General features: G+C 53.6%; 1 protein-coding gene across 2 annotated transcripts in view; it reads left to right on the top strand.

Annotated features, from left to right (window-relative positions):
- The window catches only part of LOC125448522 (basal cell adhesion molecule-like), a 97,643-nt gene that overhangs the window by 66,387 nt on the left and 16,578 nt on the right, over positions 1–14,678 (top strand). For both annotated transcript variants that reach the window (XM_059641318.1, XM_059641319.1), the window contains exons 4-10: positions 806–876; positions 2,147–2,243; positions 6,335–6,517; positions 8,879–9,003; positions 10,701–10,857; positions 11,780–11,895; positions 13,841–13,982. In XM_059641318.1, the coding sequence (XP_059497301.1) occupies positions 806–876; positions 2,147–2,243; positions 6,335–6,517; positions 8,879–9,003; positions 10,701–10,857; positions 11,780–11,895; positions 13,841–13,982 (891 nt within the window). The remainder of the gene's footprint in view (positions 1–805; positions 877–2,146; positions 2,244–6,334; positions 6,518–8,878; positions 9,004–10,700; positions 10,858–11,779; positions 11,896–13,840; positions 13,983–14,678) is intronic.

Here is a 14,678-nt window from a genome sequence, read left to right as displayed (position 1 = left end):
TTGAAGAACGAGGAGGAATCTTATCGAAACCAATCGAGTTCTGACCGGGCTTGAGAAAGTCAACACAGAAGGGATGTTCCAGATGACAGGGGAGGGTGGGAGTGTGGGACCAGGGGGTCACAGTCTGAAGGAGATGGAATAGGACCGAGATGAGGAGTACAGCTGTCACCTGGAGAGCGTATGGGGAGCCTCTGGAATTCACAGAAAGCAGTTGAGGCCAAAAGACTGGATGGTTTTGAGAAGGAGTTAGAAGCAGTTCTTGGGGCTAAAGGGATCGAAGGGTGTCGAGGCTGGGGGTGGTGGGAGGAAGAAGGGAGCAGGTGATGAGTTGGATGGTCAAGGGGCATGAGACAGGTTTCCTATTCCCCCTGTTACCAATGAACATGCGATAAGTTTTCCACTAACACCCCCACCAACACCCTGATCCCCATCACAATGGACCATTTCTCCGTCACCTTCCGTCCTGATGACCAATGGTTGGGGCAATGGAGTGTGAGAGTGAGAGTCTCGGAGGGTTGAATGGCCTGCTCCTGTCTGTGCTATTTCGATGCTTCTGACCAGAACAGCATTGGTAATCAAACGTAGCCATCTGAGCTGGATTGGAGAGAGAGCTCGCGACAATTAACCAGCTGATGTTGGATCACGCTCCCTGGATGGTGTAGACAGTCACTACGGTATTGGGGGGGGGTGGGGGCGGAATTTTATGTTGGGACAACGTCACCCTGCGTCCCACAGATGAGCTAGAGCCCAACGATAAAACCACTGAGCCTGCCGCTGACCCTCTCGTCCAAACTCTCTCCTCCAGATGCTCCAGAACGGCCCGAGGTTGAATCCAATCCAGCCACGTTATCCGTGAACGAGCAACATCCTTCCGAGGTGAGGGCAGATCCCGAGCCGGATTTCGGGGTCTGAGTCCCGGTGCTTCTGGCTGGCAGGAAGGTCTGTGGGGTGGGGTGGTGGGTGCCGAGGGGAAGCTTCGCAAACGAGATGCCAGATCCACGCGATGGCAGACCTGCATCGTTCTTTTCCGTTTGCCGTTCTCAGATTGCGAGCACAGGGCACAAAAAGAGAGGTGGGGGTGGGGGGCAGCTGGGGGTTGACTTCAGCCAGGAGCGGCGAGGGTCTGGATTGTGGGAGGATTAGGGCAATGTTGGGGTGGTACGGGTTGGAGTTGGCTTCAACCCAATTGTTCATTCAGAGGGCTAGCACGGACAGAATGGGCCACATGGCCTGCTTTTATAGTGAAAGCTATTGGGCTTAGGGAGGACAGGGGCATTTCAGAAAGCAGGAACACTGTAGATTGAAGAGGTGCACCAGGATACACTGGATGGGCTGAAGGGGTTGTCCCATGCACAGATTTCCTGCATTCAGAAAGCAGGAACACTGTAGATTGAAGAGGTGCACCAGGATACACTGGATGGGCTGAAGGGGTCGTCCCATGCGCAGATTTCCTGCATCCAGAAAGCAGGAACACTGTAGATTGAAGAGCTGCACCGGGAAACACTGGATGGGCTGAAGGTCCTGTCCCATGCTCAGATTTCCTGCATTCAGAAAGCAGAAACACTGTAGATTGAAGAGGTGTGCCGGGACACTCTGGATGGGCTGAAGGGGTCGTCCCATGCACAGATTTCCTGCATTCAGAAAGCAGGAACACAGTAGATTGAAGAGGTGCACCAGGATACACTGGATGGGCTGAAGGGGTCGTCCCATGCGCAGATTTCCTGCATCCAGAAAGCAGGAACACTGTAGATTGAAGAGCTGCACCGGGAAACACTGGATGGGCTGAAGGTCCTGTCCCATGCTCAGATTTCCTGCATTCAGAAAGCAGAAACACTGTAGATTGAAGAGGTGTGCCGGGACACTCTGGATGGGCTGAAGGGCCTGTCTCATGAGCAGATTTCCAGGCCCTGGGAGAAAGTAGAACCTTGTGGAAGGCACAGGGCCAGGTTCCAGGGGGCTGAATGGCCTCATTCGGCCCCATTTTCTTCTGTTCCCATGTCTAGAGCGAGACCCCCCACCGAGGGCAGTTGGGCAGTAGATTAGTGGTGCCCGGAGGCAGGTGGAGGGGTAGCAAATGGAGGGGTGGGGCATTTCGGCCCTGGCTGATGGGTCCATTACTGATACCCGCTACCCCTTTGTCTGGCAGATTGGAGTCTGTACCAGTCAGAATGGTTATCCAGCACCCACCATTCAATGGTACAAGGATGGCATCCTATTGCAAACGGTTACCACGCACAATGAGGGTGAGTACCTGGGGTGGGTCGCATCCCACCCTCCCCTGTTCCTCACTCTTCCTCCTCATTCAGTCTCATTCTCTAACTCACTCCTCTGCTTTCTCTCTCTCTCTCTCTTCCTCCTCTTCATCTGTTCTTTCTCTGGCTCTTCCCTCCCAATTCTTCCTCCTCTCCAACTCTCTCTCTCTCTTTCTTCTCCTCAATGCTTTCTCGCTCCGTCTAAGTCTCTCTCCATCCCGGTAGTTCCCATCCTCTTTCACCTCCACTACCATCAAATCCATCTTTTGCCTCTGTTGCACCAACTTTCTCCTTCTGTCCCCGATACACTCTCTCTCTCCTGATTTCCTCCTTTCTGGCCCTTCAGCTTGCCTCGCTCCTTCTCTCTCCCATTTCGTCCAAACCCCTCCAAGCTCCCATTTTTCACACCTCTCTCACATACATTTGCTCTCTCTCTCTCTCTCTCCCTCTCTTTCTCTGTCTCGCTGTCTCCAGGCCCTCCCTCCTTCACTCTTTCTTCCTGTCCAAATCTCTGGCACTCTCTCTCTTCCTCTCTCTGGCCCTGTCTTTCCCATTCACTCTCTCTCTCTCATTCTCTGTGTCTCAAAATCTCAGGCACCCTCACTCTTTTCCTCTTCTCTCCTGTCTCACTCTCCCTCTTTCTCTCCTTTTTGATGACTTCTCTCTCTCACTTTCCGTCCCTCTCACACTCTATCTCTCTCCCTCATTTTTTCCTAACGATGAGCGTCCCTCTCCATCTCTCACTCCATCTCCCTCCACTCTCTCTATTCTCTGTCTTTACATTCTTTCTCTCTCTGTCACTTCCTCTCTAAACTTTATATCTCTCTCTGTTTCCTCTCTCTCTCTATCTCTCTCTCAATTCTTTGTCTCCTCTCTTTCTCTGTCTATCATTTTCGTTCCCGATCTCTCTACTTCTCTCTCTCAGTCCCTCTGTCTCCCTCTCCCTCTCCACAGTCTCTGTCCCTCCCTCTCTCCATCCTGTCTCCACTTCTCTCTCCCCCCTCCCTCTCCTTTCTCTCTCTCCCTCCCTCTCTCCACTCTCTCCGCTTTCTCCTTTTCCCTCGCCCACTTCCTCCACTTCTCTCTCCCCACTCCGTCCCTCTTCTCTCTCTCTCTCCCACTATCCTCTCTCCACTCTCTCCTTCTCTCTCCCCCCTCCCTCTCTCTCTCCCTCTCACTCACTCCAGTCTCTCCCTCTCCACTCTCTCGCTCCTCTCTCTTCTCCATTCCTCCCTCTTCCCCATTTCTTTCTCTCCCCGCTTCTCTCTCTCCCCACTTCTCTCTCTCTCCCCACTTCTCTTTTGCCCCACTTCTGTCTCCACTCTCTCTCTCCCTCCCTCTCTCTCTGCCCACAACAGTGCCTCATGTCGCACACACTCTCTGCTCCTGCCTGTCCCAGCTGCCTGGAAGATACAGCGAATTCAGATCGCAGGCTGCCTTAGTGAAGTGTGTCTGGGCTGGCTCTCTCAGAAATGTACACGTCTGGTACCTCAAGGGAAGTCAGTCACACTCTTTCCCCGCCATCCCCCCACTCCCGTGAGAGAGCCCACTGTCCCCACTCCCCAAGCCCCCTTCTGCCAATATAGATCGCTCAAACAGCTGTCTCTGTCTTTGAGCTTGGGGCTTGTTAGAATACCTCTGAGAAATGGGCTTTGAGCCAACTGGGACAGGTGGGAATGTGGCAGCTTTCTCTCACACAGGGAGATGGAGAGGGGGAAGGGGGTTACTGCCAAACATTCTCAGCCCTGGGAACCCCTCCGGGAGGCTGATCGAGGCTGTCAGATTCCCCAGTGTTCACCAGAACAAAGTGGGATCTCTCCCACCTACAGCTTATTCCAAAACCTTAGCAAAATGATCTGCATTTACACACTAAAGCAGTCGCCCTGCCTCTCTCTCTCTCTGTCTCTGTCTCTATCTCTCTCTCTCTCTTTGTCTCTGTCTCTCTCTCTCTCTCTCTCTGTCTCTATCTCTCTCTCTCTCTGTCTCTGTCTCTCTCTCTCTCTCTCTGTCTACATCACCGTCTCCATCTCTGTCTCACTCGCTCTCTGTCTCCATCTCTGTCTCTGTCTCCTCTATCTCTGTCTCTATACCTCCCTCACTCTTTCTCCATCTCTCTCTCTCTCAGTCTCTCTGCCTTTGTCTCTCTCTCTCTGCCTCACTCTCTCCCTGCCTCTGTCTCTCTCTTTCCCACTCCCTCTCTTTCTCTCACTCGGTCCCTCTCTCTCTCGTTTTGTCTCTCCTTGAAATTTTCTTTCTGTCTCTTTCACTTTATCTCATTTTCCCTCCTCTCTGTCTCTCTTTCCCCTCTCTGTCTCTATTTCTCGCTTTCCTTCTCTGTCTGCTACTCTCTTGCACAGTCTCTCTCTCTCGCTTTCTGTCTCTGTTGAGGTCCTTCTCTCACTGTCTCGCTGGAGTTTATCCATGCTTACTGCTGGCTCGCTGTTCTGTCACACAACATTTCAGTCAGTCTGTCGCCAAGTGAGAATGGAGGAACCATCTTTACCAGCTGCTTCTCTGTGGGGATCTCCCTCTCCATCTCCGTCTCCCTCTCTCTCTTGTCTTCACGGCACTGAAAGATCCAGAAAAAGGCAGCTGGTGAGAGATGGCTCCAGAAGCCTCTCATCACACTGACTCCAAATCATCTATTTTCCGCTCGGCCCTCTCTCTTTTCCTCTTTCTGTGTCTTTCTCCTCCTGTCCCTCTCCCTTGCTTCCACCTGTCTCTCCGTACACCTTTGACCCTCTATACCTCTGAGCCTTCACCTCACTTTCCCTCCATGCCGCTTCTCCTACTTCTTTCCCTAAATCCCTCTCCCTCCCTCACTATTCCTCTTTATCTGACCCTCTGCACCTCAGAACATCTGCCTCTCCATCCTTCTCCCTCTCTCCTTCAGTAACTCCCGATCAGTCTCTCCTGCCATCTTTCTCTTTCTCTGACACGATCTACCACTCCCTCAGCACTGACCCTCCGACAGTGCCCGCTCCCTCAGCACTGACCCTCCGACAGTGCCCGCTCCCTCAGCACTGACCCTCCGAAAGTGCGGCGCTCCCTCAGCACTGACCCTCCGACAGTGCCCGCACCCTCAGCACTGACCCTAAGACAGTGCCCGCTCCCTCAGCACTGACCCTCCGACGGTGCCCGCTCCCTCAGCACTGACCCTCTGACAGTACCCACTCCCTCAGCACTGACCCTCCGACAGTGCCCGCTCCCTCAGCACTGACCCGAAGACAGTGCCCGCTCCCTCAGCACTGACACTCCGACAGTGCCCACTCCCACAGCACTCACCCTCTGACAGTGCCCACTCCCTCAGCACTGACCCTCTGACAGTGCCCGCTCCCTCAGCACTGACCCTCCGACAGTGCCCACTCCCTCAGCACTGACCCTCCGACAGTGCCCACTCCCTCAGCACTGACCCTCCGACAGGGCCCACTCCCTCAGCACTGACCCTCCGACAGTGCCCTCTCCCTCAGCACTGACCCGAAGACAGTGCCCACTCCCTCAGCACTGACCCTCTGACAGTGCCCGCTCCCTCAGCACTGACCCTCCGACAGTGCCCACTCCCTCAGCACTGACCCTCCGACAGTGCGGCGCTCCCTCAGCACTGACTCTCTGACAGTGCGACACTCCCTCAGCACTGGCCCTCCGACAGTGCCCACTCCCTCAACACTGACCCTCCGACAGTGCGGCACTCTCTCAGCACTGACCCTCCGACTGTGCCCACTCCCTCAGCACTGACCCTCCGACAGTGCGGCGCTCCCTCAGCACTGACCCTCCCACAGTGCCCACTCCCTCAGCACTGACCCTCCCTCAGTGCGGCGCTCCCTCAGCACTGACCCTCCGACAGTGCCCGCTCCCTCAGCACTGACCCTCCCACAGTGCCCACTCCCTCAGCACTGACCCTCCCTCAGTGCGGCGCTCCCTCAGTACTGACTGGATGCTGGATCAGACAGTGACTCCCACATCCTGAGACACTGAAGGGCAGTGGGTGAAGGTGCACAGGATAATGTGTGAAGAGGAGACAGTTTCAGAATGAACAGCCTCTCTCTCTCTCTCTGTCTGTCTGTCTGTTGCCCTGTGTTTAGATATGTACATGATCCCTCGTATTGTGAAGGAAGCCAGTGGGCTGTTCACTGTGACCAACAGACTCTACTTGAAGCTGTCCAAGGCCGATAAAGATTCCAAATATCACTGCCGCATCCTCTATCAGATGATGGACAATCGGAAACACACACTAGACTCCGAACCTTTCCGAGTCACCTTACACTGTAAGTCCTTATTCCCTTCAGCCCGTGAATGGGCATCCTGAGGGGCAGCAGATTCCTGGGGGGGCGCTAGTGTTTGAACCCAGCTCCTGTCTGTACTGAGCCCAGTCCAGGTTGTTCATAAATCTCAGTGATTCAGTCGTAGAGAGATATTTGCTCTTTTCTGAGCTGGGATGTCGGAAACAATTCGTCGCTGGTTCACAATGGACCTTTCGAGGTGGGGAGATGGGAGCTTCGAATCACTTTCTCGTTGTCACATGTGCTGAGATAAAGTGGCGAGTATTGTTTTGCTCCCCTACCAGACAAAACGTACCCTCTGTTCAGAGCAGAGTGCAGTGCTACAGCTACAGAGAAGGTGCAGACCAATTCTGCTCTGATTTGTGAGGGGTCGATTCATGAATGTGATAGAAGCAGGGAAGAAGCTGTTCTTCAATCTGTTTGTATCTTTGCATCTTCCGACCAATGGAAGGGGGTAGACAAGAATATAACAATATATTCATCACCTCCCCATCCTGGCTCACTCACATTGATGTGATGGAGCAGATACAACATCGCCTCTCCTTCCTCAGGCGGTTCAGGAAATTCGGCCTGTCCATAAGGACCCTCACCAACATCTACAGAAGCACCACTGAAAGTAGACTGTCCCGGTACGTAAGGGCCTGGGATGGCAACTGCTCAAAGAAACCACAGAAGGGACTTGTGGGAGTTGAAGCCATGCTGTTGGAGCTATTCCTCTCTGCGAGGTGGCCGCGCAGCCAATGGCGGTGCAGGGACACTGGAGAGGCCATTCAGCCCATTGACATTCGGTGATCAGTTTAAATCCAACCGGCAGACTGCAGGATGTAGGAGATCAGCTCAGCCATTCAGCCCGTCAGCTCTGCTGGGCCATTTGATCATGTTTCTCAGCCTCATTCTCCCCGTGAGCCTCCATCCCCTCACTGATCAGGAACCTACCCGTCTCTGTCTTAAACACACTCAATGACTTGCCCAACCCAGCTCGCCTCTGTGGGAAGATAATAAAATGTGAGGCTGGATGAACACAGCAGGCCAAGCAGCATCTCAGGAGCACAAAAGCGGATGTTTCGAGCCTAGACCCTTCATCAGATGGAGGGTCTAGGCCCGAAACGTCAGCTTTTGTGCTCCTGAGATGCTGCTTGGCCTGCTGTGTTCATCCAGCCTCACATTTTATTCTCTTGGAATTCTCCAGCATCTGCAGTTCCCATTATCTCTGATACTATTACCCCTCTGTGGGAATGTGTCCCACAGATTTACCCCCACTCTGGCTGAAGACACCTGTTTTAATCCATCTGTATGATGTGGGTGTTACTGCCTGGGCCCAGCATTTATTGCCCATCTCTAGTTGCCCCCCTTGTGAAGGTGGGGGTGAGCTGCCTCTTGAACCCGCTGCAGTCCCCTTGTGCTGCAGGGTTGACCCACAATGCCCCTTAGGGAGGGAATTCCCGGATTCTGACCCAGCGACACTGAAAGAACAGGGATATATTTCCCAAGTCAGGATGGGGAGGGGCTCGGAGGGGAACTTGCAGGGGCTGGTGGTCCCATGTACCTGCTGCCCCTTGTCCTTCCCGATGGAAGTGGCCATGGGTTTGGAAGGTGGTGCCTGAGGGGCCTTGGTGAGGTTCTGCAGAGCATCTTGTAGCTGGTACACACTGCTGCGGCTGAGCGTCGGTGGGGGGGAGGGAGTGGGATGTTTGTGGATGTGGGGCCGATCGAGTGGGGGCTGCTCTGTCCTGGATGGTGTTGAGCTTCCTGAGTGTTGTTGGAGCTGCCCCCATCCAGGGGCAAGTGGGGAGTATTCCATCCCCCTCCTGACTTGTGCCTTGGAGATGGTGGGACAGTCTCCCGCAATCGATCATGGCTGATCTGTTTCTCAGCCCCAGTTTCCTCCCCATAACCCTCCATCCCCTCACCAATCAGGAACCTACCTATCTCTGTCTTAAGCACACTCAATGGCCTGCCCTCCCCAGCCCTCCTCTGTGGGAATGAGTCCCACAGATTTACCCCCACCGTCCAGCTGAAGAAATTCCTCCCCCATCTCATCTCTAAAGGGCCGTCCCCTCATCCCGAGGCTGTTCCCTCGGGTCCCGGTCTCTCCCACTGGTGGAGCCATCTTCTCCATGTCCGATCCATCCAGGCCTCGCAGTATTCCGGAAATTTCTGATCAGATTGCCCCTACGGACCTATCCGTCTAAACTCCATTGAGTACAGAGCGCTCTGTGCATCTTTAAACCGACTCAGAGTCCTGACATCCTCTACCCTCGGGGGGAGGGGGGCGGGGATGGTCTCTGAAGATTTGCACCGTGTTGCGGGATCTAATCTCAATCTCTCCCCGCCACCCCCGACTAGATTACACGGAACACGTGACCTTTAACTTCACCTCTGACCCCACAATCCGAGAGGGGGACAACGTCACCCTGAGCTGTTTCGCTGATGGCTTCCCACAGCCAGAGTATGCCTTCTACAGGATGATGGTGAGTCGGTGGCAGGGGGAATGGGGTGTCTGGGGATGACGAGGGGGCACAAGAGAGGGGTGGAGGGGTGCCACAAGGGGTGTGGGGTAAGGCGGGGTGGGCAAGGGATGGGAAAAGGGAGGGTAGCCATGAAAGGGGTGGTGAGATTGGCGGGGTTGGGTGCCAGGGATGTAGGGGGCAGAGGGAGAGGATTGGGGAAGGTCAGTCGGGATGAGAGAGTCACAGTGTTACAGGGAGCGTGAGATAATCTTGGAAGTGTGTCTGTGTGTGCACGAGTGTGTGTGTGTGTGTGTGTGTGTGTGTGTGTGTGTGTGTGTGTGTGTGTGTGTGTGTGTGTGTAAGTGTGTGCGCGTGAGTGAGTATCTGAGTGTGTGTGTGTGTGTGGTTAGTGTGTGTGTGTGTGAGTGAGTGAGTGTGTGCCAGTATGTGTGTGTGTGTCAGTGTGTATGTGTGTGAGTGTGAGTGAGTGTTAGTGTGTGTGTGTCAGTGTGAGTGTATGTGTGTGTGAGTATGTGAGTGTGAGTGTGTGTGGTTAGGGGGTGTGTGTGTGTGAGTGTGTGTCTGTGTGAGTGTGAGTGTCAGTGTGTGTGTTGAGTGTGTGTGTGTGAGTGCATATGAGTGTGTGTGTGTGTGTGAGTGTGTGTGAGTGAGTGTGTGTGAGTGTGAGTGTGTGTGTGTGTGTGAGTGTGAGTGTGTGTGTGTGTGAGAGTGTGTGTGTGTGAGTGTGTGAGCCAGTGTGAGTGCGAGTCAGTGTGTGAGTGTGTGAGTGAGAGTATGTGAGTATGAGTGTGTGTGTGTGTGAGTATGTGAGTGTGAGTGTGTGTGGTTAGGGGGTGTGTGTATGAGTGTGTGTCAGTGTGTCTGTGTGTGTGTGTGAGAGAGTGTGAGTGAGTGTGTTTGAGTGAGTGTGAATGTGTGTGTGTGAGTGAGTGTGTGTGAGTGTGTGAGTGAGTGTGAGTGTGTGTGAGTGAGTGATTGTGAGTGAGTGAGAGTGTGTGTGTGAGTGAGTGTGTGTGTGTGAGTGTGTGTGTGTGTGAGAGTGTGTGTGAGTGAGAGTGTGTGTGTGTGTGTGAGTGTGTGTGTGAGTGTGAGTGTGTGTGTGTGTGAGTGTGTGTGTGTGTGTGTGTGAGTGTGTGTGTGAGTGAGAGTGTGTGTGTGTGAGTGTGTGTGTGTGTGAGAGTGTGTGTGAGTGTGTGTGTGTGAGTGTGTGTGTGTGTGTGTGTGAGTGAGTGTGTGTATGTGAGTGTGTGTGTGTGAGTGAGTGTGTGTATGTGAGTGTGTGTTGTGTGTGTGAGTGTGTGTGTGAGTGTGAGTGTGTGTGTGTGTGTGTGAGAGTGTGTGTGTGTGTGTGTGTGTGTGAGTGTGTGTGTGAGTGAGAGTGTGTGTGTGTGAGTGTGTGTGTGTGAGTGTGTGTGTGAGTGTGTGTGTGTGTGTGTGTGTGTGTGTGTGAGAGTGTGTGTGTGTGTGTGTGTGTGTGTGAGTGTGTGTGTGAGTGAGAGTGTGTGTGTGTGAGTGTGTGTGTGTGAGTGTGTGTGTGAGTGAGAGTGTGTGTGTGTGTGTGTGAGTGTGTGTGTGTGTGAGAGTGTGTGTGAGTGTGAGTGTGTGTGAGTGTGTGTGTGTGAGTGTGTGTGTGTGTGTGTGAGTGTGTGTGTGAGTGTGAGTGAGTTTGTTTTGACACTTGTTGCTCGATCTTTCAGAACGACGAGGAGGTGGAGCTGGAGAACGGTAAACATGGCGTCCTGACCCTGCCGAATGTAACAAAGGCGCAGAGTGGGACATACGTGTGCGAGGCCCTGGATTTCGATGCTCCCGGTGATGTCGAGCTGAAGAAGGAGCTCAGCATCACTGTCAACTGTAAGGCTGCCAGACCGCGCTCTCCCACCTTCCTACGTGTCCATCACCAACCTCCCTCCACACGGAATTCACCCACAACATTGTTCTCACCTTAAACCATTTCCCTCAGGTTGCTGACAACACCAGCACTCCTTTTCAACTCTATCTCTGTAACCCCCACCAGCCCCTACACCCCCTCCCTATCTCTGTAACCCCCTCCAGCCCCTACACCCCCTCCCGATCTCTGTAACCCCTCCAGCCCCTACACCCCCTCCCTATCTCTGTAACCCCCTCCAGTCCCTACACCCCCTCCCTATCTCTGTAACCCCCTCCAGACCCTACACCCCCTCCTATTCTCTGTAACCCCCTCCAGCCCCTACACCCCCTCCTATTCTCTGTAACCCCCTCCATCCCCTACACCCCCTCCCTATCTCTGTAACCTCCTCCAGCCCCTACACCCCCTCCCTATCTCTGTAATCCCCTCCATCCCCTACACCCCCTCCCTATCTCTGTAACCCCCTCCATCCCCCACACCACCCCACCCCCCCATCTCTCTAGCCCTGTCATGCTTTGTGAAAGATGGTGGCCGTTGATGTTTGACAGGGGGGTGAGCCTGCGTCCTGTGACAAACTCTTTCCCAACGTTGCCAATCCGAGAGGAGAATCCTCAGCACTTTGGGATTGGATGGGCCATGTTTGCATAGCAACAGTTAACGCTGACGTTGCTGGGTGTTTGATGGGGAGGCCAGAGATCTGGTTTGCGGGCGTGAGGGAGCAGCAGGAATTTCCCGGAGCTGTGAGAGCGCTCCATTCCCACTGTGGTCGGGAACGTGCGCACGCCTTCCCTGAGAGTCGGGGGGTGGGGGGGAGGGGGCGCAGCAAGGCGAGAATGGAAGATGTGTATGGCCATTTTTCTAATTGTGTAACTTTCTCTCTCCCCTTAGACATCGAGCGGCCTGTACTCAGCGAGAAGGGGCCGGTCTTCCTGAATTTGGGAGATAACTATAAGATCTCCTGCTCTGCCCAAGGATCAGTCACCCCCAAGGTCATTTGGAAAAAGGTTGGTCGATGGATTTGTGAAATGGTCCTCCTGTTCTCTCCCGGCCTGTCTTCCCGTTTCGACCTGGAACGCCAAAGGATCCCAGGGGCCCCCTCAACCTGTTGTTCCGAAGCTATTTCCTATTCTCTCAAGGGAATAATGGCTAGATTTCTCCTAACCCACTTTCGGAGGCTTACAATGATGTCTGAGACCCTGGTGACGCAATGGCTGGAGCACTGCATCAGGCTACAGGAAGAACGCCACTTCTTTGGAGAGGAAGAGAGTTACCAGAGCATGGCCAGGGCAGGAGAAAAGTAGCCATGAGGACAGGCTGGGTCTGCTTTCTGAGGAACAGGGGCTCCAGCCCCACACTGTGTTCCTCCAGCCCCACTCTGTGTTCCTCCAGCTCCACACTGTGTTCCTCCAGCCCCATGCTGTGTTCCTCCAGCCCCACACTGTGTTCCTCCAGCCCCACACTGTGTTCCTCCAGCTCCACACTGTGTTCCTCCAGCTCCACACTGTGTTCCTCCAGCCCCACACTGTGTTCCTCCAGCCCCACACTGTTCCTCCAGTTCCACACTATGTTCCTCCAGCCCCACACTGTGTTCCTCCAGCCCCACACTGTTCCTCCAGTTCCACACTATGTTCCTCCAGCCCCACACTGTGTTCCTCCAGCCCCATGCTGTGTTCCTCCAGCCCCACACTGTGTTCCTCCAGCCCCACTCTGTGTTCCTCCAGCTCCACACTGTGTTCCTCCAGCCCCATGCTGTGTTCCTCCAGCCCCACACTGTGTTCCTCCAGCCCCACACTGTGTTCCTCCAGCTCCACACTGTGTTCCTCCAGCTCCACACTGTGTTCCTCCAGCCCCACACTGTGTTCCTCCAGCCCCACACTGTTCCTCCAGTTCCACACTATGTTCCTCCAGCCCCACACTGTGTTCCTCCAGCCCCACTGTGTTCCTCCAGCTCCCACACTGTGTTCCTCCAGCCCCACACTGTGTTCCTCCAACTCCACACTGTGTTCCTCCAGCCCCACACTGTGTTCCTCCAGCTCCCTGCTGTGTTCCTCCAGCTCCCCACTGTGTTCCTCCAGCTCCCCACTGTGTTCCTCCAGCTCCACACTGTGTTCCTCCAGCCCCACACTGTGTTCCTCCAGCTCCACACTGTGTTCCTCCAGCCCCACACTGTGTTCCTCCAGCTCCACACTGTGTTCCTCCAGACCCATACTGTGTTATCTCTCTCTTCTCTCAATTGTTTCTCTATCCACATTCTCTTTCTTTCTCCCTCTCTTTCATTGTCTCTCTCTCTCTCTCTCTCAATCTCTGGTCACTTTCACTTTTTCTCTTTCACTCTTTCTTTCTCACCACTTTCTCTCTCCACACTTCTTTTCTCTGTCAATACACTTTCTCTCGCTCTCTCTCTGTTTCTATCCATATACTGTTTCTCCCTCACTTTCTCTCACCACCTTCTCTCCCCACGCTCTCATTCATTCTCTCTCTCTCTTCACTCTCTCTTTCTCTCTCTCTCCGTCCACTTTTTTTCTCTCTCTCTCTAACGCATCAACCCTGTCAAGTCCTTTAGAATCTTGTTTGTTTCGATATGGAAGATAGAGAATTTAGACACGGGGTGGAAGCAGAAATTGCTGGAAAAGCTCAGCAGGTCTGGCAGCATCTACAGAGAGAAATCAGAATTATCATTTCGGAGAGACCCCTTCCTAAGAACTGTAGAAAAGTAGAAGAGACTGGCTGAAATTGTATAGCGCCCTTCACAGATCTCTCGGACGGTGGTGACCTTCAGCTGGAAGTGGAGGATGATTGGGTCAATGCTATCTCATTGAAGGGCAGGGTGCAGGTGATGGGCTGAATGGCCTTGCTTCCGCTTCTACTCCCTACTAAAGGCTGGGAGGTGGTGTACTGGTGGTGAGATCTTGGGATTTGTGACCCTCCCTCATTCTGACTTTGTTGCAGGGGAAAGAGATGCTGTCCGACTCAGGGAGTCTCTCCCTGGAGGGAGTGAGCTACCAGTCTACTGGGACCTACGTCTGTGAAGCGAGGGCCCCGTCAATACGGGGACTGAAGCGAGCCCAGAGCGTTGAGGTGTATGTACAAGGTAACGGGGAGCACCCCAATGGAGACCACCCTCCAAAAGAGACAGGCTCCGCAGCTGACACTGTTTCAACATGCCTTTACGTAGCTCCTTGCGCAAGGTGCTCTGACTGTTATTACACAAGCATACCGGTCCCATGGGAAGAGATGTTAGGGACAGCCCTCCCCTCAGAACGAGGGCAAGTCAATGCTCAGAGGTGTCTTGAAGGAGTAACCAGGAGTAATGTGTGTGTGTGTTTGTATGTGTGTGTGTGTGTGTGTGTGTGTGTGTGTGTGTGTCTGTGTGTGTGTGTGTGTATGTGTATGTGTTTGTGTTTGTGTTTGTGTGTGTGTGTGTGTCAGCGTCAGTGTGTGTGTGTGTGGGTGTGTTTGTGTGTTTGTGTTTGTTTGTGTGTGTGTGTGTCAGCATCAGTATGTGTGTGTGTGTTTGTGTGTCAGCGTCAATGTGTGTGTGTGTGTTTGTGTGTGTGTATATGTGTGTGTGTGTGTTTGTGTGTGTGTGTCAGCATCTGTGTGTGTGTGTGTCTGTCTGTGTGTGTGTATGTGTGTCTGTGTGTGTGTGTGTGTGTCAGCATCAGTGTGTGTGTGTGTCAGCGTCAGTGTGTGTGTGTGTATGTGTATGTGTGTGTCTGTGTGTGTGTCAGTGTGTGTGTGTGTCAGCATCAGTGTGAGTGTCTGTGTGTGTGTGTGTGTGTGTGTG

The sequence above is a fragment of the Stegostoma tigrinum genome, chromosome 41 (assembly GCF_030684315.1).
Source record: "Stegostoma tigrinum isolate sSteTig4 chromosome 41, sSteTig4.hap1, whole genome shotgun sequence".
NCBI lineage: Eukaryota > Metazoa > Chordata > Chondrichthyes > Orectolobiformes > Stegostomatidae > Stegostoma > Stegostoma tigrinum.
Note: the sequence above shows the minus strand (reverse complement) of the source record. Positions and strands in the feature narration are given on the sequence as shown.